This window comes from Syngnathoides biaculeatus, chromosome 20 (assembly GCF_019802595.1).
Source record: "Syngnathoides biaculeatus isolate LvHL_M chromosome 20, ASM1980259v1, whole genome shotgun sequence".
NCBI classification, from domain to species: domain Eukaryota; kingdom Metazoa; phylum Chordata; class Actinopteri; order Syngnathiformes; family Syngnathidae; genus Syngnathoides; species Syngnathoides biaculeatus.
In genome coordinates, this window is record NC_084659.1 from 14,470,517 (window position 1) to 14,498,254 (window position 27,738).

At 42.4% G+C, this 27,738-nt stretch overlaps 1 protein-coding gene across 3 annotated transcripts in view; it reads left to right on the forward strand.

Moving 5' to 3' along the window:
- Nucleotides 1-371: 371 nt before the first annotated feature.
- Nucleotides 372-27,738, forward strand: part of tafa5a (TAFA chemokine like family member 5a) — a 173,204-nt gene continuing 145,837 nt past the window's right edge. The window contains exons 1-4 of one of the 3 annotated variants that reach the window (XM_061806638.1): nucleotides 372-553; nucleotides 1,863-2,041; nucleotides 2,183-2,298; nucleotides 14,103-14,254. In XM_061806638.1, coding sequence (XP_061662622.1) covers nucleotides 14,185-14,254 — 70 coding nt within the window. In that variant the 5' untranslated portion in view covers nucleotides 372-553; nucleotides 1,863-2,041; nucleotides 2,183-2,298; nucleotides 14,103-14,184. The remainder of the gene's footprint in view (nucleotides 554-1,862; nucleotides 2,042-2,182; nucleotides 2,299-14,102; nucleotides 14,255-27,738) is intronic. The other 2 variants (XM_061806636.1, XM_061806639.1) reach the window with 2 other exon arrangements.

The following is a 27,738-nucleotide window of genomic DNA, read 5'->3' on the forward strand; positions in this document are numbered from 1 at the left end:
ACATATTAGAAATGTATTTACGTCATTGTGCTAAGCCGCCTTTTCAGACTACCAAAAAATGTTAAATTGAGTCCTTTCAAGTCATTTTGACAAAATATATTTTACACATATTTACATCTGTATTATATACTGCAATTATATATTTAAAGCCTTTGTGAGGATTAGCTCCTCAGATAATGAATGGATAAATATTTTATCCATTATTATCGATGAAAATAATGTGAACAATGCATTGAACCTTTGTAAGAAAAATGGGGACATGATCAAAATGTTGAACTCGTTAAAAAAAATGCATTTTAACGCTGTCAAAACGTGAAAAAATTAATTTTAACTGGAGCAAAGAGGGAAGGAACGCAAATTTTCTGTCACCGTAAAATCGACCCTGCCGGAAACTGCGAACGAAGGTTTCCCTCGGCCTATGAGGGGCAGTGTTGTGTCATCCGTGCATGGAGCCACATCCATTTTTCTTCCTTCGTGAAAGAGAAGAGCGGCGCAATGTAGTTCAATTAAACTTTTTTTTTTTTTTTTCATCAATTTGGAAGACGACACACACGTGAGTATTGCTAAAGTACCTTATTTTCCATGTGAATATTAGTTATTTGAAGGAATGTCACCCAGGTGGATGCTAATTGTCAATTGGATTCTGCGCATTTAGCGAGTGATGTATTCATAAATTAATTAGATGTATTTTGATTGACAATGCGTGACATTCGTTGTTCTCCATTTAGTTTTGCACTACACTCGAAAAAGGGTCGCATTAAATAGTTCAAAACACGCTCGGAGTGGGCAGAAAAAAACTTCATACAGTTGCACCAGACGCGTAGGATGCGTTCAGGGTCCGTTTACGTCACAGTGACTTCGATACGCGTCCTGCTGCCCTGCACCAAGTGTTGTTTTTCCTCGATTGAAACGTTTATCTTTTATAACGAGGAGCGTGGAGATAATATTCAGCGGGTGCTTTTAAAATCTAGTTCATTTTATTAGGATTATTTTATCCCCTGGATGTTTTTTCCCCAAAACAAAAATTTTGAGAATCAATAAATAATTGAAACATTGAAGCAGTACGTAAAATGGAATTGTAAATATCAATTCATTTCCTTGGACGTAAATGTGTGTTGTTGTTTTTTTTAAGTATTTCCTCATCACAGCATCGTTTCCGTTGATAATATTCACCTGTTGGTCTTTGAGGGGGGGCCTTGACATGAACAAGACACCTGAAAATTGTTCGGAATAAAAATACACTTGCCCTTTTCGCTGAAGCATGAAAGATGAATCTTTTTATTACAATCCGACAGCCTATGAATACATTTTGAAAACATCTGCGGTTCACGATTCGCTGTCGACAATTATGAGAATATTCTCAGCCAGACTCAAAATTGACCCGATGTTATGAGTCCACGGAAAACGAACCGTATGTAAATGTTTAAACTATTCGCTGTTTTCATTGCTAACCAATTAGCAATAGTTTTGAGCAACTTCTTCTGGGGCCGAGGCGAGCCTCCGTCCTCTGACCCCGGTAACTCACCCAGATCGACACTTGACGTTAAATCGACTTGTCGGACAACACTGACTGAATAAAATATAATCTTTAACCCAGAAAAAAAAATCCTTTTAGGTTTATAGGTCCTCGGGCTCGGAGCGACCGTAAACAAGTTTACAGTCCGAAGGGATGGGAAACTTGCCGCGTTTATTTATTCCTCCTTCCCTCTTTTACGTAAGGCGTCTGCTTCTGTTTTTGCTGTGAAACGGTCCAGTAAACATTTTGACAGTTTTACAAGATCATATCATTGCATCTCGAAGCTACGCGAGTGTTTCCAGGGAGCGCTCGGAAAAGAGCTGTTGCGCGTATGATGTGTGCGCAGTGCTCCGTCATTCCTGCAGGGTCCTCTCCTCTGCACTTCCGGATCGATACGCGGGCTTCAGCTTCGCCGTCAGGACCGCCAGAGGAGAGTTCGGTTCGATAAACCAAAGATTTTCCACCCGACATTCTGAACTCTCGAACGTCCCCAGAGCAGCTTTCATCCACTTTTGAGTCCATGGGGTAAATACACAGATTTGCAATAAAACTCCTTCACTATAACCACTGAGTAACTCCATTATGTATGTGGTTAAAAAAAAAAAAACCTAAAAAAAAAAAAAAACAGCTTTTGTGTTTCTTCTGCTGTGATCATCTCTCAATTAGCGCTCTCAACCTCCCGTGGTGTTCTACACGTTGACACTGTTGGAAGCAAGAAATATTGATCCAGCGTATCTCCAGCCAAGGCTTTTTCCATCCGGCTCAAGCGGTTATGGAAAGACGTAAGTACTGTACTCCGACTACACACTCAGTATTATCTCCAGAACATTGCAAGGCTGCTACTGGATGCGAATGATAATTTTCCCCTCAACCATGTTGGCGTGAGAGATATACCATAATTTCTCGTGTATAATGCGCACTTGGCGAAAAAACAAAACAAAACAAAAACAGGAAAATCCTTCTACCAATGTACAACGCGCACCACTAATTTGCTGCCATCCGTATGTTCAAAATATTAGCAATTATCTATTTCTATTTTGCTAGGTTTGTATTTTTAATGTTTGTACTTGTATTCTTTTTCAAAAAGTCATCATTAATAATCATCCGTGTGCGCGTACTGATGCATGAAATATGTTACGCTAACGATAGTAAAATACACCCCCCCACCAGGAGGTCAGAGTTCAGGCTGGTGGTGCACATTACCGTAATTTATATAAATGTGTAACATAAGACATCAAATATCAAATTGAAATGTATACATATACCTTTGTTTTTTAACAACTGTACCTGTTTTTTTATTTTTCATCCATCCCTAAATACAATGCTCTCTCTCGACTTTTTGAAAATATTTTGGGGAAAAAATTGCACATTCTTTTCGAGAAATTACGCTAAGACTTTTCTTTTCTCGCCGTTTCACAGCTCATCTAATCCGTACACGACTCAGTTTACTTCCAGCGACGTGAAAAGTGACTGTAATTAATCCCCGCACGCTAAAGTCTGTCGGTATTTTAAAGTGGAATGTCAAAGGCAGACGTGATGAGGCGCTTCAGCAGATTCATTTGCCATCACGTTAACTACGTAATATCTACCACAAGACTTCTCGGAGGGTAGCTCACAGCCAGCAGTTCTTCACCGTTATGCAATCAAAAGTGCAATTTCACACTTGGGGTTTTCGCCGAGAATAAATGCAAATGCCCCCCAAAAAAACGTACCTTTTTTTGAATTTAGCTGCTTAGAGACGCTGTGCAGCGTTCTTGCCTCTCAAATTTTCACCACCCATGAAACTGGATTTTTGAAGGAAGAGAGCGTCCATAAAAATACAGAATTGTCATCCAAACGGCCGGCCTCTCCTTTGACGACGCGATCGGAACGTGTCCTTTTGCTTAAAAATGAGTCGACATGCGGTCTCGGATAAGCATCGGCGCTAACTGTGCATGAAAATGAGCCGCGGTCTCTCGTTTTTGGTGTCCTTCTTAATCGCGGATCACACATGAAGGACACTAAGCACAGTTTAGAGAAAGCAGAGGCCCAGGCAAAGAGCTGCTTCATTACTGCTGGCATTTAACCGCCATCGCCCTGCACCTTATCCAAGACAAATGCCAGCGTGCGCCACGCCGTGCCTCCTATTATATGATGACATCTGTGGAAAGGTTAATACACTTCTTAAGCACAGTAGATCGCGGGCTGCTCCCGACCACTCCAGCGTTCTCTCGCCATCGCCGCTTGTGTAGCGCTGGCTTTATTAACGCGATGACCGACTCGCCGCGTGGCTGAAAAGGCGACATTCGGAGAGAGGGAGAGGAGAACATAACGTCATGCCTGGATTTGATATGGCCGACGTGTGCTTACCACGCCGCGAGACGCGTCTTTTCATTCCTCGCCGAGATGCCGTCCACTCGACGAGTGCGAGGAGTGTAAGTCAAAGTGTTTACTCCTGAGGAGTAAAGAACACGCTGCTGCATTAGCGAGTGGCTGACTCTGATTTTTGCCTGCGAACAGAGCGTTCGGTATTTTTTTATTTTTTTTTTTTCCCAGCTTATTTTGCCGGAAATGAAAATAAAAGGTGCCCGCTCAGGCAGAAAATGACACCATGAGAGCCCCGAGTCAGACAGTTTATGGATCTTTCCGGAATTGCAGGAGAACATAGGTACCAACGTTTTTGGTAAAATAGACCATTTTGGCCCCACCCCCGACTCCTGCAGGTTTTCAAGAGAAATAGACAATTAAACCATCATAATTAGTTTTATCTTGCGCAACTGTCAATGGTACCCTTCCTATTAAAAAAAAAATATATATATATATACTTTTAGTGTTTGTAAACAGCAGTCTTCAACTCCGCTCACAGATTCTCCATTGGATTCAGGTCTGGACTTTGACTTGGCCATTGTAACACTTGGATTTATTTTGTGTTCTGCTGTAGATTTTGCTTTATATTTTGGATCATTGTCCTGTTGGAAGACAAATCTCCGTCGCAGTCTCAGGTCTTTTGCAGACTCCCAACAGATTTTCTTCCAGAATGGTCCTGTATTTGGCCAGAGCATCTTCTTCCATGTGTTTGATGTGTCTCCCAGGTGGCTTGTGGCAAACTTTGATCAAGACTTTTTGAAAAATGGCTTTCTTCTTGCCACTCTTCCATAAAGGCCAGATTTGTGCAGCGATCGTTGTCCAATGGACACTCTCCCACCTCAGCTGTAGATCATGGGCCTCTTGGCTGCATCTCTGATTAGTCTTTTTGTTCGAGGTGAAAGGTACATCCTTTGCTGGGCTTTTTTTGAGGATGGAGTTGATGTTCATCCCCCACTTAAGGTCCTCTGAGACTGTAATTCCCAAGAACTTGAAGGTCTTGACGGTTGACACAAGACAGTTGGACAGCGTCAGGGGCAGCTGTGGTGAAGGATGCCTCCTGAAGTCCAAAATCATCTCCACAGTCTTTAGAATGTTCAACACCAAGTTGTGTTGACCACACCAAAGCTCCAGTCTCGCCACTTCCTGTCGGTACGCAGACTTGTGGCCGTCTTTGATGAGGTTCATGACCGTGGTGCTATCTAGGAACTGCAGGGGTTTGACAGTCGGATGCCACGAAGTGCAGTCGTTTGTGTAGCGCGAGAAGAGCAGAGGGAAGAGGACACAACCTTGGGGTGGATGAGGTGGTGTCTCCCAGCCTCACCTGCTATGTCTGTCAGGAAGTTGGTATGTTCCAGTCGAGCTTCTAACAAACATCTCTCAAAAGTATTGCTTTCTACGTTCATAAAGTTACATTTTGTTTGATTTCCAATTTAATCTCAATATTACTCTCATTGCTGAGGGTATTTTTCTTTTGTTTCTTTTTAAAATGACTCAAATTACAAGGAAAAGCTTACCAAAGTAGTGTATTTTAATTATTATATTTGTTGCATTTGACATGACAGTAGTTTGGAAGAGTGAGGGACAGGAAAAAAACTTGCAAGCTCAAAAGCAATTTTGTATTTCAAATGATATTTCGGAACCTTTGATACAGCTCGTTACATTTTTCCTTAGAAAAATAATTGACAAGTGCATATTTCAGTAATGTGTGCATGGATTATTAGAAATTTAATTTGCCTGGGGGTAGAGAAATTGTGCTTGAGTTCTGGATTGACCCTGATATAGTGAATTCATGCTCGTGCATTTTTTTTCATACCGTTCATTTACAAAGTGTGAAAAGTACTGTGAGCTCACCTTAAAAAAAAAAAAAAAATATATATATATATATATATATATATATATATAAAGAAACCAGTGCTCTTCACAGTGCATTAATTTTCTATTACGTTCTCACAAGAACAGAATGCCATCACCACACATTCATCCAGTGGTGATTACTGACTTGGCGTCTCAACGCAGCGAAGAAAAAACCAGAACAAAGGGTGAAAAATCAGAACAAAGTGTGGAAAAAGACACTGCGGACTCGAAAGTGACAGTCTGTGTAGGCGCGGTGAGGGAAAAAAAAACACATCTTTGTTCAACCTCAGCCATTTTGTAGCAAAACGCTGAATGTGAGTGTCGCTGGAATTCAACTTATTTTATAACATCCTTCCTCTGCTTAGCTAAATTGAGGGAACGCTTTCTGTATCTTCTGTTTTTACCTTGTGAAAAACAAGTACCGTAATTCCCGGCCTACATAGCGCACCTGGTTATAAGCCTCACCCAGTACATTGGTAAAGGAAATACCATTTGGTATATACGTAGGCCGCAGCTGTGTAAAAGCCGCAGGTGCCCACATTGAAACACGAGATATTTACAAAGAAAGATGGTACACAGACAGTTTAACGCTAAAGGTAGGGCCGCGCTAATAGGGCCGGACCGGTAAAAGTCACTTCCTCGGCACATATATTCCACCGGTCTCCCTCTTACCTTTTCCGCTCGAGTGCCCCCTTGCAGCCGTTAGGAAAAAAACTGTACAAATTAGCCGCATCGCCGCATAAACCGCAGGGTTGAAAGCATGTGGAAAAAAGTCGTGGTTTATAGGCCGGAAATTTCCGTAAACATCATACTACTAATGAAAACACGAGAAGCGTGATGTCAAACGGAGCACGTCCCTGCAGGGATTGCGATAAGGTAAAGGACAATACGCGTTCTTCCCAGAGAACTAATTAATACACAATCCAGCTTCATGTCTCCAGGACAATGACACAAGTTGTAAGACCACCCAACGAGTTAGTGTTGCAGATAATGAAGTTATCAGGGACGTTTTTTGTTTTTTCTTTTCCTCTTTTCATTCCAGGCATAAAATGTAAACTGCTGATTTTTCAAACTGACTCATACAATGTAAAAAATGTGTGTGTATGTATGTGTGTATATATATCTATATATATATATATATATACTGCAACATTATTGTATAATCCTAACATGTTTATCAGGAACTGTTGTGTTTATATGCGACTATAACTGCTAGCCCGCTTTGTACACTTGCTGGCTCGCTGTCACTTGAAATCTCCTCCAACGGCATATCAGAACCTCCCCCAGGGATACTTTTAAGAAGAATGCTGTACAGACTGAGCTGCCCTTTTTATTTTCCCTCCTTCTGGAGTGCATAAAAAAGAAAAAGATTCAAGGTAAACATTTACTGTATGTAGGTTGGAGATTAAATGAGGGCTTTATCCATGGACTGCCTGAAGGGACAACAGCCTCTGGAGGTGGTCTAGACTACAAACTGTGAGCACCTTTTGTTTCATTTCACCCTCAGTTAGCGCAGCTATCAAAGAAGCAGTGCGCTTCCACGCTACACCTTGGCCGCTGGCCGACGCGGCTCTCCTAAGGGGGGCTGATTAATGTTGCTACGAGTCACGTCCGGCGCGTTTGTGTCAGTAGGTCAGAAGAAGTTAACGTTGCATGACTCGGCTTGTGATGTTTGGATGAAGGAGTCTGATTCAGCCTCTTCATCCTCATGCCTCTCTGGGAAAACATTACAAAACATGGCCTCTTGGAGGGCTCCCACCCACCCCCGCCTCCTTTATTTCTCACTAAATAAGTTATCTGCTCTGATATAGCTGAGACGATTCTCCCTAATGAAACGGAGACAAAAAACAGGCGATGTCCCTTCTCTTCGTTGTAGCCGATATAAATGCCACCAATGAGTTTTGAGTTTTTCCATTACTCCTTCACAGCCTCTAATAATCGCCAATCTGCATTGGAAAGACGCTCCGGCTAATGAAAGTCGCGGAGAAAGCGCGCCCAAGAATCTTTTTTGTCACCGCGCTCTCCTTAATCAATTTCCAGGTCGTGAGGTGGCGGCTCGGTGAGATGATTATTGTTCTAGCGAGGCGGGCGTGCTCATCTCTCGCTTGTCTAACCTCGCTAACGCCTCCAGAGCGGGCGGCCAGATTGAACGATAAAGTCGTCTCCGCGAACCCATCCTGATTTAGAGCCCCTCGAAAAATTGATACTTATTTTTCTCCTCACCCGTGTTCACTGGGGTGCGACATCATCAACCGCCTCTCTCTTTTCATCTTTTTTTTTTTTTTTTTTCACCCTGGTTTGAAGATTTAACGGCTGCGGGTCCGAGTGGGTCACCGTGCGGGGCTCTCTCAATGTCAGTGATCATCAAGCGGCAGCCTCAGAAGTCTGGAATTCTATTTGGCTGTCGTAAAATGCCGCACGTGTGAGTCACAGGCAGAGCTGAAAATCAGACTGGAAAAGATGTACGAGGTGGCGTCTCGGAGGGCTTTGAGCAATTTCTGTCCTCTTGGTTCCCAAGAAGATATTTGGTGCCCGTGACCGCCATTTTCAAGCACAGGAAAGAGACCAATTAAAGTATTGCCCTATCACAATTGTAGCCGCTGACTGTCGTGGTTCAAAAGGTGCAGAGATGGATTTGAAGAACCGACGCTTTGAAATGCATGCGTGAACAGGCTGGAAACCTGCAGAGGAGCGCCCGCCGCTTGTACAAAAAAATAAAAAAATAAAAAAATAAAAAAAATTAAAAAAACCTTCCCCATGCATCCGTGCACTGACGTCCACACTCCCTTTGGGTTGCGTGTTCCGGTGCGACGCCGGGGCCGTGTGCATGTGTAATGCGGTGGAAAGGACACGGCTTGGCCCTTATACACCGGAGATACACGGCGGCTTAGTCGTGGGCAGAGTGCCATTCTGGGTCGGGAAATCAGTGGAAATGTTAACTTGACAGTATTTTGATTTTTGTTCAGATTTCCCCCGTACTAGACTCTTTCATTTCGAGAAAATCTAGCAGTCTGTCCTCAAGGTACTAATTCGAAGTTCTCCTACTTGGTTGTTATTTTGGGGGATCAAGTATTAACAATCGTGTACTCGTAAGGGTGAACTTGTAGGATTTGATTCCTATCAAGTCATGCTTTGTGACCCCCTGACTCCTGCTTTGGATTACCTTTTTGTTCATCTCAGTCGTGCCTCAGTATGAAATCCTGCAGGCTCACTGAGCAGCTTTGTGTTTTGACAAGTGTGAGGCTGGCAGCCTGGGAAAGACACAAGGAGCAATTTTTTGTTTTGCCGTCAGTCCCAAGCAAGAGTCTTTCCATTTCTGTTCCGTTTTATAAATATTGTTCAAATCAGGGCAGTTGTGTGCAGCATGAAGGAATTTCCAAGTTTTGTATTATCAGCAGACAAAAATGTCAGTTTGATTGTTGCACATAAAAAACACCCTTGTGTTAGAGTATGTGCTTAAAACTGTATCGTGTAATGCATATCATACTGTAGATAGTTACTCTACTATTAAGAGCTACTTAACTCAAGTTATGCTAGCAACCGGCAAGAATAGAGAAAAGGGGGGGGGGGATAGATCACGTTTTGTAACACATGTATCAGACTGATGGAAAGCCCTACTCACCAGGCGTAAACAAACACTTGGAAAAAAAACAAAATCTATTTTTTTTGTTGAAGTGTTGATAGTGCCAAGCGATTACAAACAACGTTAAAAATGTAATGAACTCTATTTGCTTCGGGGCCAGGAACAAAATAGACCTGGAGTGAAGGATGACAGGAGATGAACGGGGGAGACGAGAGACAAGGCTCGCTTTGCTATGTGCGGTGATATAAATATGGAGGATGATGACGGAATATTGAATCAAAGTTTGGTGAGGGACGTTGAGGGATGCTTTGATCGAGGCTAGAAATGTCCTTTCGGTCCAAGTTGTTTACTGCAATGTGTAGGCATATTTGTTGTAGGTGCCCCCCACCCCCAATTTGGGACTGTAAAACTAATCCCAATGTTATCCCAGTGGAAGGATACTAACAAATGGTAACCTTCATAAATTATGACATATTGTGTACTATGCTGAGCCATTAGGTTTAGGTGCGTTCCGATGAACCCTTCTCCATAAATGAAGAAGGAAGGTGCACGGGCCCTCCGACCAAAAGATTTGTTCACCCAAACTGACTTCCTCTTCCCCTTCCCTTCCCTTTCAAATTTAGTACTAACTCCTTAATTTGTTCACCCCCTTAATTTAAGACAAATTCCACTTTCGATCTATTCAATTTATAAAATTTGCGTGCCTGCCTCCATCCATTTTGTTGCCAATTATTTCCGACCAATCTCCAGATTTAGATGCTGCCAATTGAGAACATCGTAAGAGAGTTAGTCTTGTTGGGCAACGTTTCGACTAATGCCAGCCTTCTTCAGGCGCGTGTTCACTCCAAGTCAGTAAATAGTCGTCAGTTGTGTCCCTTTGGACGTCGTAAGTCAAATGTCTCGATGTTTGTCAGTTCCAGAAAATTTATTAGTTGAATGTTAAGGTTAGGGTAAGGGTTTGGGATGGGGATAGTATAGTGAAAAAGGTAAGTGGATTTAGGCTTAGGGGAAGGTATAGGAGACAAATGCGGAAAAAGGTTGGTGGATTTAAGGATAGGGATTGGAAAAAGGTAAGTTTACATTTTCAACACTCCAAATAATATGATTTTTTTGTTGTTCTAGGTTATGTTGCAGCACTAAGGTTAGGGTTACTTCTTGGATGAAACAAGGTGTTTACAGCCGTTGCTCACTCTTCATATGCAATGGGAGCTTGTTATAACGGAGGCACTATTAAAGGCCATTGAAGTAAATTGGATTTTTACGACCCGCTCATCAAATGTAATTAAAAGTAGCCTTCTACAGATTGGCACCTTGCAAAGAACAAGGTAGGAGGCTTTGTTCGGCAATCAAAGTGGGTGTGTCCGACGCTATCACCAGGCGAGATACAATTAAGATGATTTCCCCCAAATGGCTTTGTCTGAAGTGTTTGATTTGTTCAAGTGGATCCGGGTGCATTCCTGCTGCGATTAAAAAGGGTTTTCCTCCTGTTAGCGCTTGACAGCTACTTAACCATCGCCATGACTACTCAGTAACTTTATGTGGAGTTCCAGTGTTCATTTGTTACTCTATGATGTCAGGGACAAAAATGTATGTGAAGGATCCTGATGACATTTATTTCCCGCACAGGTTTAATTTAGTTCTGAGTCAAGCTTGTAGGCAGCATAGCTGGCTAATGGACCGGGAAGGCACGAGAGGGCCTGGTGAATTGCTGCGTTGCGATCTCGGGCAGACATTATCAGACCTTCTCGCTGAGAGCCGGCTTGAGAAAGGAGCCCACATTGGGAACGGTTCTACAACCAGAACTGATGTTCAACACAGTTGATAGTGCGGCGTTACGATAAAAGAACACTGTCGTCGGGTCGCACCATATGTGTGATCTGCCAAGCGGGACTTCTAAAATCTCAGGGATGACTACTAGTTTGTCCCTGGTACCTCTCAGTCCAATTCGGAAAGCATTGATGGAGCACTTTTTAAAAAATAATTTTTGTATACAAGGAGCTCTTCGATAATAATGAATGTCAACACCTTTGCATGTGATTTTATTTTTTTTCCTTCTTACGCAGCCCTCGGAGGACAAAATCTGTCCACCAGAGGCGCTGTTATAGCTCACGTGGGTCACTTGGAGACTGCCAAAGAGCTTCAAAGGACCTGGCACCCTCTCATGTTCTATTGTATTGCCCGCCGAAGCCAAGAAACATCCTGTTTTTGGCACGCCGTGCCCGTGAGACGCGCCAGAGTTTGCATTCACAGCTTGCAGCATGCAAGGATTGTTCCCAAAAGCAAGAACAGGCAGATGCCAATCTGCCCGTTTGCCAGTATTAAGAAACGCATCCCAGAAGTTTTGATCCTCACTGAGCTCTAAATGAACAGCCTCTTACGCATCATCCTCCATGTTTTTGTCTTTATACCTTTTAGACACATCTCAGTGCTGACAATTTGACCTACTTCATTTGCAGTGGTTATTTATTTCACTTTCATTAGTAGTGGATGGATCAGGATGAATTTTAAGAGGAAATACCAAATGCGCTCACAAAATTAAATACACTTGGAGAATGCAATTGAGTGTTTGACTCCGTCCAACTAGAACTGAAATGACTGAAATTTAGGACTTGTCACATTTTGTGTTTTTTCTTACGATAGTGCCTGAGTAAAATTGAATATTTATTTAAAATCTACACCTCAGATGACCTCACCAGGCAGGGAAAAAAAAATGGTCGCGACAAACTCAACAGTCGATTCGTCCACTTGAACTAAAATGTCGACTTTTTGCAAAGCCTCAGTTGGCAGTCATTTGAAATATTGCATGTCTTTTAACAATCAAGTGAAGCTGTCTGCCTTGTCACACCTCATTTTGTGCAAATAATTTATCCTCCTGTCTTGGTTGCGTTGCCTTCCAAGGTGCTTGTGAATTTCCATTGTCCTTACGCTTCGCTCACAATGACACTTTGACACCTCACTAAAGTAATTTCTTTCGTTCTGACCAAGTGTAGTAAATAAACCCATTTGCACTGCGGCTGAAAAGTCAGATTGCGTGGAAAAACGTGAAAGCTATCATCCTTTCATTGGTTGAATCTGACCTCCAAAGCAGCTTTTTTTGTATTTGAGAGCCGCGCCATTGCGTTCAATTTTTTTTTTTTTGTTCCAAAGCCGTACAATCGGTTTTTCCTCGCGCGCTGATGATGATTCGTATGTGCTGTAATGCATGGCAATGGGAGAAGAGCAGTGAATTACTTGCTTGCTAGCAGAAGGTTATTGCAAAGAGATAAACACAGGGATATAAAAAAAAAAATCAAGTAATATATAAGATGGATGCCTCTCCAGTGGGCACCCGTGTGCCGATGGCTCCATCACCTTTCGGTGTAGCGCTCTTATTTCCCTCTCTCCATTTCTAATCACACTGTCCCCCCCTCTCCCTCCCCATCTCTTACACTCCTCCCCTCACCTCTTGCACTGATGTTAATAAACTCCATTGAAGCCCTTGTTGCCTCCCCTCAATCATCACCCAACTTAAAATAACACTTGGGGGAACAAAGAGAACGGGGCTAGCGTGTCGTCGTTATTAATTGTCCGACGGATGAAGATCCCATTACAGTCGGACTGAGGAATTGAGACGGAGCGGGGGGTTATCTCGTGATTAATGCTAAGTTCGCGCAATGCATGATTAATTTTGAAGCGCGACGAGGTCTTTAATCACGGCCACATGCGATATGATCAATTATAGGGTGGAGAAAAAGAGCGGGATGATTAGACTACCTTTCAGCGCCGAGAACATATGTCACCCGAGGTTTCGTTGGCTCACTTGTAATGTAGGATTGCACTTGAGGTAAAAATGAGGAATTAAACCATGGAGGCTTTATTAAATGATTGCCTAAAAAAAGCTACGGAGTTAATATAGTCTGTCAGGCTCGCACTTCATTCTTAGACATGAATACTCACTGCTGCGCCGTTAAGATGGTCCCTCCTACAGAACCCTCAGCGTTGCCCTTGAATCAATAGGTCACGTATGGGATTATTAAAAAAAAGGCAGCCTCCAGGCTAAAACCTCATCAAGACGGCTTCGTATGAACGAGACAGAAGAGGGAATGAAAAGCAATCTAGAAGCTTCACACTTTAGCATATTTAGATAGAATTTACTGAAGAATATTTGATTTCGATTGCGGAAATAATCTGTGTGTTGAGAATGGCATGAAACGGGAGAAAGAACAATGGACACAACAACAGCCGTATAAAAATAAAATAAAAAATTAAGTCTCTCGTCATGATCAGATGTGCAGTCAGTTCAATATACCCTGTGGAAAAGCTGCAAGTGCCCACATTGAAACCCAGATTGAAAGATATTTACAACCAAAAGATTACAGAGAGAGTTTAACGCTAGCGCTGCCGCGCTTACGCTAGTGCCTCCTGGCTAGCGCGGCGCTAACAGGGCCGGTTAAAAAAAAAAAAAACATACTGGTAAAAATCACTGAGACACGGCAGTAACACGCTAGCGGAGTGCTAATAGGGCCAGACCGGTAAAAGTCACATCCTCGGCACATATATTCCAGCGGTCTCACTCTTACCTTTTCTGCAAGAGTGCCCCCTTGCGGCCGTTAGAAATTTTTTTTTACAAAAATAGCCGGATCACCGCATAAAGCGCAGGGTTGAAAGCTTGTGGAAAAAAGTTTCATCTTATAGGCTGGAAATTACGATACACTATGTTCCTTTCCCATACCTGGTGAGCTCATACTTACATAAGTGGCTGTGACCGAGCCAGTCTACTTCCAACTCCACGACACTCATGTATTTGTTTTTTCTATTATTCAGGCGACGAGGTCCCAGAAGTTTATCCGGACATGGAGGGAAGAAAACCCCCAACAAAACTCTCCACACAAATGAGGATTCTTACATGGCTTGGGAGAGACAGCTGCCTTATGGACTGCGCCACAGGAGTCCCATACCACAAGCACGGCCATCTGGTAAGTGAGGCAATCGAAAGCAAATAGGCAAACTTTCCAAGTGGAATTCTCTGTTACAAGCACTTCTTCTTTTTTTTTTTTCTCCTCTCATTTTTGAGCTCACATTAAAGCACACCTCACACACTGTTTCCAAAGCTACTCATTCATAGAATTAAATCCACACAAAACATCACTTTTTTACCCCCAAATTCTGCGTGCCGAGCATTACGCGGATATTATTTTTTAAAACCAATACCGAGTTGCATTTTACTTTTCATCCCACACACGTGTCCCTCTTGAGCTGTTTTAAAGTTGTTGGTTTTTTTTTCAATTCTTTTACATCTGTTCGGGTTCTGACCTCCCCCTCAGAGTTTTCCAGCCGATGTTTATCTTACTTGAGAATAATTTGTGAAAATAGGTTGAGTTTCAAAGAAGGCCTTCTCCAAGCACAGGTGTTTGTGCAAAACAAAATGCGCTAAATGCTAATTAACACCACTTGCATCATTAAACTGGTCATTATTATGTTACCCTCGTTATTTAACTTGAAAAAAATCAAGATGCCAACTGGGTATATCATTTAGCAGCGCTTATCCTTGTCTGTTTTGTCAGTGCAATACTGCACAGACGTTTGTTCAAACCCAAAAGTCACTCATCAGTCTTCTGTCGGAGTAAATTAAAATCATGAGCAGGAAAAACAAAAAAAATCCCATCATCACTTCTGTCACAAACAGACAAATGAAAATGACCGTTACTGCAGAAAACGTAATTACAATACAAGTAATAAGTGAAGTGTGCAGCCGTTTGTGAAGTACCGTAATTTCCGGCCTATAAGCCGCGACTTTTTTCACACGCTTTCAACCCTGCGGTTTATGCGCTCATGCGGCTAATTTGCCGTAAGGCGGCACTCGAGCAGAAAAGGTAAGAGTGAAACTGGTGGAATATATGTGCCGAGGAAGTGACTTTTACCGTTGTGTTTTTAACCGGCCCTGTTAGCCCTGCACTAGCGCCTCGCTAGCATTAGCCTCACGCTAGCGTGTTGCTGCTGTGTGACTGCCGCGATTCAGTGATTTAGGTATGTTTTTTTTTTAACTGGCTCTGTTAGTGCGTAGCTGCTGTGGCTGTTTTTTTTTTTTTTTTTTTTTTTTTACCGGTATGTTGTTTTTTTTTTTTTTTTTCAACCAACCCTTTTGTTGCTATGTTAAGCTTAACCTTTGAAAACTCATTCTGTGTACAGTCTTCCTTTGTAAACATCTCGTGTTTCAATGTGGGTTTCATTGTGGGCACTTGCGGCTTTTACACAGGTGCAGCTTATGTATTTACCAAATGGTATTTCCTTTACAAATGTAGTGAGTGAGGCTCATAACCAGGTGCGCTCTGTAGGCCGGAAATTACGGTACAACCAATTAGGACTGTAAATGCAATTTTTATGCAGTATACTGCGACGGGAACCATCAAGTTAGATGTTGATTAAAAAATATAAGATTAAGTGAGTTTTTTGAGTAAATAATAGACAATTGTCAAGTTATTCCATTGGCATTTCCCTCCTCTATGTGGCTTTTCATTCCACCTTCGACCATCAATTCTTTGAAAGCTGAATTACGACAATGAATCTGGCTTGAAGCGTCGTGCACTCCGAAGTCTTCTGCCGCCATAATTGAAGTGTCAGTTGGCGAAAAGGTCACATAATTCTGTACTAAAAGTGACAATACGCTCATAAGTGTGACTCATTTGTGTCATTTTTCCTGACCTTCTGCTCCACGATTGCACGTTGAGTCAACTTTATTTGTCCCGCCTTGAATTACAGCCATTACATTTGGAATGCAATGGCAAAGCGGAAAATGGAAGGGCCAAAGTTCACGCGAGATGCTGTTCAAGCCACAAATACTTTAGAATAACACGAGAAGGTTGCTTTTCCCTTGAGCAAAACATAAATCTTTGACTAGCTCAGTGTTGATTCTTGATGCCCAACAACGTGTGTGTGTGCGCCTGCACTGAAAACTAAAAACAATCTAAATGTGATAAATTTATTCCAAGTAATATTATACATATATATTTTGTACAGCAATCTGCAGTTGCTGTGATTTCACAATCGCGATTGCACTCGGACGCCATTGCGCTCGCAATTCTGCACAGTCGAGCACGAAAAATCACGTGCGTAAAATTTGTTACGAGGAGAAAAAAATAGATATTGAAAGATGTTGCTTTTTTTGTGTAGTCTTGACATTAATTTACGTGTTTATTTCATAAACGTTAACTAAACAAGCCTGCTCCTAAACAATCAGTATTCACCCGGAAACAGGAAATGCAATACTGAGCATATTCGGAAGTTAGGCCGAAAGCGCATGTTCCGAGCTGCTTTAATGTACTGCGAGCGCATTTACGTCGAAAGTCATCAATATAATGAGCCATGTCAAAGGAAATTATATATAATAGCAACTCGGTAAGTTTTTTTAAGGTCTTGAGATTCCATCCCAAATCACACCTGGAATTTTATATCTGCGGGCATGACTGGTGGACCACACCCGTAACTTTATACCTGCGGGCATGACTAACCACACCCGTACATTTTTCAAATGCGAGTCATTGAACGTGACTAGTGGATGTCTTATGTTGCTCAGTGAACCAGGAGATAAACTGATTTTTTTTTTCCTAACAACAATAATAATAATAAAAATCACCCCCTCAATTCATAAGTTAGAATCAAGCAAGTTAATAAATAGCAATGAATGCGGCGTTATACTTTGTATGCTAACACGCTTTTAATTCTGTACTTTAAATTTTCATTTGAATGGCAATAAAGAAAGCAGTACCGATGTGAAAATATACGAGTTGATGGTATCCGATCAGGTCGTTCGAATGCTGGCTATGACATGCATGATGCAGTGTGTACAATTTCAGGATTTGAAAAGTCTTGGTAAAACCTCAACCTAGTCGAGCTTTAACCAGCAAAAATCTCATCATATGAGAGCTTGTTTTTCTTTCCGGCCTTCGGCTTCTGTCACAATGAAGAGACATTTTATCAGAGGCGGCTCAAGGTGTGAATTGTGTACTCGGTCATCCCGCACAGCCAACTGTTCCTTCCCATATGTCAGCCAAAAAGTCTTCAGGGGCTCACCTGCAGACTTATCTCGGGATAGTTTATCCGGGAGCCTCCCACTTCCTCTTTTCGGCATCGTGCCAAACATGTTCAAGTGTCATAACTGAGATGGTGGCAGCCATTGACAGGCATTGTATCTGGTACACTGCAGTATGGAGCATAAGAAATTGTCAGATAATCCATTTAAAGTATTGTAGCTACTAGCCAGTCACTATTACAGGCGGATTTGACATTAGTGGTGCATGGTAGATACAGTTTATGTGGTAGATGTTAAAAAGTTGGACTATAGTAGAGATTTTCTACTAACTAATGCCAATAACGTTTGTTGGTGACAATTGTATCTGCTTTTGAGTTAAAATGACTTCAGGCACATCCAATCATGGAACTGGAAGCAGTTTTTTTGGGGGGAGTCAGTTTCTAATAAGCTGGAGTTGGTTTGAAAAAATTGCAGTCACGTATCCATCTCGGCTTTCCCGACTGCTTCGGAACAACCGGGGGAATGTTAGGCGCTATTCTAATTTCAAGTGTGTGCCAGCTACGGCTGGCTCGCTAGCGGGACTAAACTCTGCGCTTTCATGGCGCAGAACCACTTTTCTCGGTCACAAATAGTTCAAGTATATTTATAAGTGTTTAAAAGGCGAGTTTCGGTGTACTTGAATAATTTTCAATGTGTTTAAAGCATGCAGAAGTAGTTAAACTACAAAAAAATGTTTGATCTGAAATGTAACATCTGCAAGTTCTCTCTAGGCTTCATGTTTCAGGGTTAGGGTTAGGGTCGGTGTCAGGGGCCAAAATCGGATTTTCGTAAATCCTGCATGATTGTATAATGTTTTACCTTGTGACACCACAAGGTCTTGAAGATATTGTAATTACTCATGTTCGACCGTTTGACCTTCGATGCATTGTTGTCTGCAGCCAATAAATCATTTCCAATTTCCATAACTGGATGGTAGAACACGTTTACTGAGCTAACAACAATCACAGTGAGTCCCTCATGTTGCACACTTTTTTTTTTTTTTTTAGCTAAGTATTAAAAATATTTTTGTCTCCCCAGCTTGGAGCTCACAGGAATGGCACGCCAGTTGTTGCCAAGCAGTACAGTATGCTAATTGAAAGCATCTATGAACATGAGAAGACAGTCTTGCTCCTGCCTTTGGGTTTTGAAGTTTTCAGCAAGACTTTACTGTTCTTTTTCTAGTCGCGAGTGGGCCAGAATTTCTGACTCATTTCTTAGTCATATCCTGCATCTGAATACTTATTGTTTTAATACCTGATATTGTTAATAGCTTATTAAAAGTATTTTTTTTATATTTTGAGAATTTATTTTAGCTCTTCTTCAAATCAGGGAAATGTTCAGTGTCTGTGATTGCTAAAATGGACGTCACTGAAGTTTGTAGCTTCGTAGGAGCGTTTTGTTGACTTAACACTGTTCTGATCAGTGTGATCGGTATCGGCCAATAATTAGCATTTGATGCAAATCGATCTTCGTGTCATCATTCGCCAAGCTGATCAGGGGTGGCAACGATCGACTCCACACAAGAAATCTAACTCCGCATCGCTGATGCGTATGAATCCAAAAGTTTTTTTTTTTTAGCCTTGTCACGTGTCTTATGGCGCAGTACTGGAACTATCTTACGGCCAATTACATTTTTTTAATCTTGTTGGTGAAAAAAATCCTTGTATGACTACTAGAGGTCATTGATTTTCTAACTTTTGTCTCAAATGGTTAAGAATAATTTTGAGCTGGGATTGGCTCCGACATACCTGCGGGCCTAGTGAGGATAAGCAGTACATAAAATGGATGGATGGAAACAGTGCTCAGTATACAGTACACAAGTGATCAGATCAGTAATCATTTTTTAAGCTTGCCGATTGGTGATCGTCCCCAAAAATCCTGATCTTGTGAAGCCTCCAATTTTGGGGCCAACAGCAAAGAAATCAAGATAAAGAAAATTTGTAAAGTGAAGTCGACAGTTCCTCACGAAAAGCCAAGCCGCATTTTGCGGTTGCACTGATCATTTTAAGGGCTTCTTTAGGGGTCTTGTTCCAAGACCCTAAAATCCTTCTCTGTGAGTTAATATAAATTGTTCTTCTTTTGTGACTAAAATCAAAGAGACAAATATGAAAGGGGAAGACTCGCTAGCCGAGCACGATGCCAAAACTCACATCCAAACGCTCACAGAGGGTTCTATTTTCATTACTGGAGCAAATCCAGCGTTGCCCTTGCGAGGAGGCAGATGAGACTTTATTTTCGTAGTTTTGTTGACTGGCATTGTGGAACATCTACCCCGCTGTGGGTGTCATCACGGGAAACTTCAACCCTCTCCAATCAGAGAAGCTTCTCTCTTTCCCTTTAAAAGCTTCACAACAATGTTGTGAGTTAAGCTACCACTGTATTAAAAAGAAACAAACTGAAATTTCAAGAAACACAGGAGTTTTATTTCATTTTTTTCCGGACTTTTATTTTCGGTATTTATTTCGCCCCAACCTCCCTGTTTGCACTGCGGTCTGCGAATGCATGACGGTCCTTTTGGGCGGCACACACACCCACAGAGGGAGACACACAAATCGGAGCTATCGATTTGCCGGGCGCTGTGGTCGAGCAGACCTGACTGGTCTCGGCCCCTGGGTTAGACACACAATCGGCAGCGGATGTGCTGCTTCTAAACTGTCCCTGGGCACCATTTCAAATCCCTGTAGATTCCTGTTATCGATTGGAGCTATTTCTCTCACCGCCAGCATCTCCTCCACCTCCATCATGTCGTCTTTTTCTTTCTTCTTTTTTTTTTTTTTTTTTTGTTTACCAGCCCCATACGGCTCTCCGTGGTTTTGTCATGTTCCCAGAGGAAATTTTTTGGAGATAAATAAAAGACAGGCATCTTTCAAATTGAAGCCACAGAGGATGGAGGGCGGGGGGAAAATACAGCCTAGCATGACAACAGTCAAATCTACTTACTGTTGTGGCAGAGGCAGGAAAGCATTGTCATGCAAAAAGGTTGCAGGAGCGGCAAAAAAGAAAAATGCCAGTTTGATTTGAATGCATCAGGGCCTGTCATTGCAGAGCAAATAGCCACTTCCTCAAGCTGCTATCTCTCTGTCAAAGTGTGTTCAGTCACTTATGGATACGTGTGGAATATCAAGTCATACCGTTTGTGATCCCGGCATAGGTTGGTGGAGAAATGCTGGTGGCGTCAGACGTCCTGACAATTTGGTCCCGTTTTTCCTCGAGTCTCCTCACACTGCATCATCGGGGGCTGTAAATGGTGCGCAGTATCATGACAATGATGACAAAAAGTGAAGAGGCAGAAGTAAATCGCTGTTGAGATGTGGAATGATTGAAAATGAAGGGAAGAAATGTCACGTTTCACCTCATGTTTTCATACACGCTGAAACAAATTCAGCTGATGTTAACCAGTTAAAATACATATAAAAAATGAAAAAATTCGGACTGTAATTAGACAGGCATTTAAGATGGAGTTTTTGTCACTGGCTTTTGCAAGTTCGTTGCATTCGCTGGCTGTGGGAATCTCCGCTCTACGCGTAAATTAGAGTAGCCCTAGTCACAGCGATTCTGTGCCCTTTTGTTTGTTCCTGTCCTGTTGACTTGTTAGTTTGCCCCGGAGTCATCGGACCTTGCTGCATGTCTTTTGGATCCGGCCTAGCCTAGCGTTTCTGTACCTCTGCCTTGTCGGACTGCTACACCGTGTATGACCCAGTTTCCGGAATAAACTACATTGAACGTCATGCCTCTGCTTCAAAGTCCTGCATTTGTGTTCCCGTCGTACCGGAGGTTTGTGACAGTCACAAAGCTAAATGTCATAAGTAGCCTGTTATATGTGTGGTATCTAAATCTTTTAACAAAGTTTTTAAAATTTTGAATTGATTAAAAAAAAAAAAAAAAACAGGTGTAAATTTATTTGAAGATAGTGAGGATAAGCGGTACAGAAAATGGATGGATGGAATATATGGAAGGCTAAGAAGAAACACAGTGGAGTGTGACTATGTGAGTAAATAAAAGAGGGAAAGTGTGTGAGTAAAGCGGCACGGTGACGCAGTTGTAAAGCATTGGCTTCACAGTTCTAAGGTCCAGGGTTCGATCCCACCCCTGCCTGTGTGGAGTTTGCATGTTCTCCCCGTGCCTGCGTGGGTTTTCTCCGGGCACTCCGGTTTCCTCCCACATCCCAAAAACATGCAACATTAATTGGACACTCTAAATTGCCCCATGGTGCGATTGTGAGTGCGGGTGTTTGTCTCGATGTCACCTGCGATTGGCCGGCAACCGGTTCAGGGTGTGCCCCGCCTCCTGCCCGTTGACAGCTGGAATTGGTTCCAGCACTCCCCCAATGCTTGTGAGGAGAAGCGGCTCAGAAAATGGATGGATGGCGTCCGAGTACTTTTGCCGCCTCTGATGGCACACGAGTGGTGCCCGTCATGCGCATTTCCACAACACAAGCAGTGACGGCCTTTCATTAGCTGGCACAGCAAAAGATGAGGCACCGGTGATTTATGGGCAAAGGCATCCTCACCGTGGGGGTGCAGGAGCTTTAAACACTAATTAGAATGACTTTGGGAGCAGCAGCTCGGGTTGGGCTGGAGAAGGTGATGCACTCCAGTAAAGAGGACATGCCAGACATAAATGGGCAGAAACAGTAATGACCCAAGTGGCAATGCTTTAAAAGGTTTTAAAAGAAATCAGGATCATTTTCAAAGATAGATGTGCAAGAGGCAGCCTTTTAGCGCAATCAGACAGCTCGCTGATGAGAGAGGGTTCCTAAAAATAGACCCCCCCCCCCCCACCTGCGTGTAGAAAAATGGACAGGTACTTGGCAGCTGTTCACTTCAGGGCTACCCGGTCCAAAATGTCACTCATCACTCATTACTCGCTGTGATCTTAACCCAGCGAGAAGGCGGCCGCCAGGAAATGTTGCAGCCGTTTACCGTAACGACGCGCTTGTTGTTTCTCAAAGCATGATATTAGCGTTCTCGTATTCTCTTTCTCTCTCACTCTACTTTTTTTTTGTCTGTTTTTGTTATTCGTAACTTTAGCTCTTAAATAAATCAATCATCAATTATTGACAAATCTAACCATTTGGCTCTATCGTGGACACTATTGCCCGGGTGGGTTAAACTCATTTATCTCACGGGCCACATTTTTGTTCCGATTTCACTCAGAGGGCCGTTATGACTGAAACTAAAATATTTAATCATCTCCTCATATCCACATCATCAATTTAGCAACTCGTTTCGGAATCAGAAATCAAGGCTATTGCGTTTTTCAACTATTCACATTTGGTAACACAAAAATGCTGCTAATATCGCAACTTCATCATTTATGATATATGACAATTTGGAATTTTGCTCCAGATTTTTACAAGAATCATGGAAAGTGACACTCTAGATGTGGCTTCGCGGGCCACAAAAAAATCATGTGCCGGGCCAGATCTGGGCCCCAGACCTTGAGTTTGACACCTGTGCTTTAGCGCAATTGAAGCCCATGAAAAACATTGTACTTTAATTCCTTATTTTAGAGATTGGATCATGCAGTTTGCTTGAAGTAAAAGTCAGTCTAGACACAACACTTATACTTATTTGTTTGTTTCCTACCGGATTACATCATTTATCAATATTCTTTTGTGAGAGCAATTTCATTTAATTATCCATCAATTTATAAAAAAAAAAAGGCTTAAACTGCTTACTTCACTCCTGTGGAGCACTCATGAATGGCACAGTTTAGATTTTTAGAAACAGAGGTGCCCTTTGCTCACCATGAAGCAAAAATATTTTTTTCATTGAAGAAGTGATGGTAGTCTCTGGTAGTGGTAGGGAACAGTGCTATTGTTTGTTTTTTAAAAAGAAAAACAAAGGAAATAGATTAAAATATAGATCGAGTATATCAAACTGTACTCTTACCGCGGTTTTTTTACAACTTGTGAATTTTTCAAAGAAACTGATCGGAATGATCTTTTTGCACAATTGTCCAAAAAAATTAAAAAATAAAACCATCGGCATTACCAGATTACTTGCAACCTTTTATTGCTCAGTTTTTCCTCAACGCCTTTGTCTCAAAAGTGTTCACTCAATTGACTGTGTTGTAATAGACAGACGTGATTTTTTTCCGTTTATAGGCGGAATTCTGTCTTTTTAAATTGCATTGATTAAAATAATAATAATAATTCCAAGTATTTCTGCAATATTCCTACCATAACCCGTGCCAGAATACACACTCGTTCATTTTCCGGTCCAAGTTTTAGAAGCGGGGTGAGGTAAGTGTCAGTTGATTGGTCGATTTGTGTTCCTCCTGGCCAATGAAAATGCTTGTTGTATACGAGGCAGTTCACGGGGCCATTTGGAGGTGCTCAATAGGAAAGACTCCTCTCGAGGGAAAGAAATTATGTCGAAAATAATCCGATGGGATTGGAACGAGAAATCGTCGATACAGTTGGAAAGAAGGAAGTCGCCACTCTGTTAAGCGACTTCATTCGCAAAATCGATCCACCTGGTAAACAACTGGAAGCAACGAAAACAAACTTTTCCGTAGCTGGCAACATTCGGATCTCAACCCGTGGCCAACGACCAACCCCAGTTCAGAAGCAATTACTTGTAAAAAAAACAAACCGTCTGTATTATTTACTTGACGTTAATAATTATTGTCAAATTCATGCAGTCCAATCATTTACAAAAACAAGAAATTCAAAAGTTTTTGAATGGATACGATATACATGCTATGAAAGCACGCTTGCCTGCCACGATGCAAATTCAATTTCGTAGTTAGTTGAATTTGTATTAAAAAAATTTTGGGGGTAAAGGTCTGCGCCTAAATAATAATCGATCATAGTGCGTACATTTAGAAAACAGAATAGCATTTATTTATAGATGTACTTGATATATTTCATTCATAATACTATTTATAAAACTTGCACGTTAAAATTGGTGATCACAGCCTGTTTTCAAATCACACGTCCGAATAGAGCGGCTCCAACTACCGGAGAGATGTACTTTTCGACATACTCGGCAACATAACGATGATTCTGATTAAAAGCCGACCCAAACCCTGCAATAACAAACATCATCTGTGTCCGGGCAATCTTTGTAAAGACTCAATCTATTTGGTACAGCTCTCGAACTGGATTAAATTTGGTTGCGCAGATGCGCCTGGTCCGTTTAAACGTTTGTGTCTGTTAGTGGCCATTAGGTTGTTATTCGGACAAATAGCCGGAGCAAAGAGCGACCCGGGGTAACCATAACGATTTGGGTCAGAGCGGCTTCAATGACTTTTATTAACAGTCTGCCCTCGTGGTCGCTTCAAATGAACTAGTCGCCGCCGCCCTTACGCCTCCCGGAGCGATCGATAAGGTGAAGACTGAAGTGTCTGAAAGGGGTCTCCGTTCGCCGGTGAAAGAAAAGCGAGCCGTTTTGCCGAATCACTCCTCCGGACTGCAGTGGACTTCTTTAGCCAGCAGAGGACAGATGCCGTGTAGGCGTGCACGATCGTTATGTTTATACATGTATCTGTTTGTGTGCGATTGCGAGTGCCTTGAAGGTATTCTGTCAAGGAGAGTTTGAGTGTTGAGGAGGGAAGGGAGGGAGGGAGTGTGCCCAGAAGAGACAGGACTGGCTACTTTTGCTTAGAGCCCCGCTGAGACAAACACACACATGCAGACACTGCACTGCATCTGGCTGCCTCTCAGCCATGTCAGTGGTCTGGCTGCTGCACACTTGCCTCATTCGGTAAATAGCACCATTCATTATCTGCAAGAAGCCTCCAAAGAAGCTCCACGGAATAGAGCGGGGTTTCACCAACAAAAACACCAGAAGCGCTCCGACATCATTACTCACGCAGTCAGGCCACGGAGGACTGTGTTGGCTCCACTGTGCGGCACGGTTTTGTGAAATCTGAATTCATGAAAGAAAAAAAGAGATTGGGTAATATTCGAAGATATCGGATGAGACAGGGCATTCTCAAAATAGTCTGACCGGAGTTAAAGTTTATGGACAACGTCGCGTAATGGCTTTGAGTACCGGTTTAGTTTTTCCCCAGTACTGCAGACGCACGTAGTTTCATGATGACGACAAATTCCTGATATTTTCGACAGAGTTGGACTGTAAAACTAAAGTTGAAAGTGATGTTCGTCTATATATATATATATATATATATATAGAGAGAGAGAGAGAGAGAGAGAGAGGAGAGAGAGAGAGAGAGAGAGAGAGAGAGAGCGAGAGAGAGAGAGAGAGAGAGATCTAGAGAGAGAGAGAGAGAGGAGAGAGAGAGAGAGTCTAGAGAGAGAGAGAGATCTCTCTCTCTCCTCTCTCTCTCTCGCTCTCTCTCTCTCTCTCTCTCTCGCTCTCTCTCTCTCTCTCTCTTCTCTCCTCTCTCTGCTGAGAGAGAGAGAGGCCTCTTTTTGTTTTGTTTGTTCTCGAGTGTGAGTTGAGAGTGTGTCGATCACGGTTTCCTGACTGCTCCCCCAGTGAAAAGTGTCCGGCGCCGCTCCATTTAGGCAGCCCGGTGTCAGCTCACGTCCCGGCCACCCAGGACCTAGCCTGATTCTTTCACCTGAACGCCTCACACTCGGCTTTACTTGGGTGAATGATGAGCTGTGCTCTAGTGGGCTTCTGTCAGACATGCTGAAGGTCAATCTTTTTCCTTTTTCTATTAGCGGACCACATTTTTTATGTCATGCTTTTGTATCCCCGACATTTGGCCTATTACCTCATGTCTGTCATCATATCTTCCGCTTACGTCATTGGCAATTTATCATAGTTTGTCTTATTTTTTAGCATTTGTGATGAATCATCGCTTACATTTGTTTGGACATTAGAAAGCAAACAGCTTTTGTAAAATATACGTTATTTGTTGACCTCAAAAGTCAAATATTTTGACCAAAACACCGGCAGCACTGGATTATGGTAAATATTGGGATGTAATATTCCATTGTATAGTGACAGTGAGGAATGGGCACATTTCAATCTGCGACTATTTCATAGTTATCATGTAAAAGAAGCAATTATGCAGTCTTTTTTAATTAAAGATTGTAGTTAATTAACAGACTTCTTAATGCAATATACAGGTCATATAACATTGGAGAATCTTTAAAGTGAAATGGTCTGTCGGTATTCTAATTAGTATTATTATTTTTTTGACTCTTTTGAAAGCAGCCCTCGTTTTGACCCAGTTTTCAACTTATATGAAGTTCCAAATAACAAGCAACTACTTCAGTTCATCATGTTATAAATGTTAAGTAATGCAATGTTATTGTTATGTTTATTCAATTTTGGGCATGCTCAGACAAACAATATTTTATTTACAATGTGACCTTTTCCTTGCCCCCCCCCCCCCCCCAACTCATTTTCCTCTATTTTCAACCCAAATAGTGACGGACAGATAAATATTAATAGGATCAAGCTGCACTGGGATTTCACCAGGAACCCCTATGAATTTTTCATCCTTAGCAAAACAGCAGCCGTGCTTTGGGACCTGTTCAGGCGTCCGAGAGAAGTTAATGTCGGAGGCGGGAAGATGTTGCGCTTAGACGCTACAACTGGAGTGATGACATCGCCGACGACTGATGCTTTGTCGAGGGTGCGGTTCAGTTACGCATGTAGTCGGGCCAACAAATGCGTGCTCATCATCCCTCGGCGCTTCCCGTTTTTATTTCGGCGTTGGGGCGGGAGGTCAGACGGTGAGAAAATGAGGTGTCAGCGAAGCCGAGGGCATCCCATAATATACATACACAGTCGGCGTCTGCGGCCGTGGAGAGGCAAAACAGGTCTTGATCGTGACACGAGGTTAGCACCGCATTACGCTCGCGTCGGCCGGGGGAATCTATTTGGTTGCGCGTCCTGTTTACGAGCGGGGTCAGGCCCATTTGTAAGCTGTCAAACGGAAACGCTCGCCACCTCACGGCGGCCCGTCCGGCTCGCTGCGAAGGTTGAACGTTCGGAATAAAGGGGAGGAAAAGATAGCGATTGATCAGGATTGAATGAGAAGGCGCAATAGGCGGGAGTTGAAAAGTGAATCGAAACAAAGGGAGCAAGGATGCTATTTGTGAAGAGGCGATATTGGAATATTTCGCTTCCCTCTCTCGAGAATTCTAAACCGCTGCAAACTCCAACCGCAATAATAAACGCGCTATTCAATTAATACCTCTAAAAATTGGACGTTACTGCCTTTGATCCGCCGGGTCTCATTGGGCCTCATTAGATTAAACAAAACACAAATTGCTGATAAAGAAACTATTGCAGGGAAAATAACTGCAATGACCCCTTTTGCCTTGCCAGAACCAAACAAACGTGACCACAGGTCCAACTTCGTTTAATGATCCTCCACTAATGAAGCAAGCCAAAAAACTGTTGGGAAGGAGAATGTGTGAGAGTAATTTTTGCAACTCCATCCTCAAAGGTGGAAGGCTAC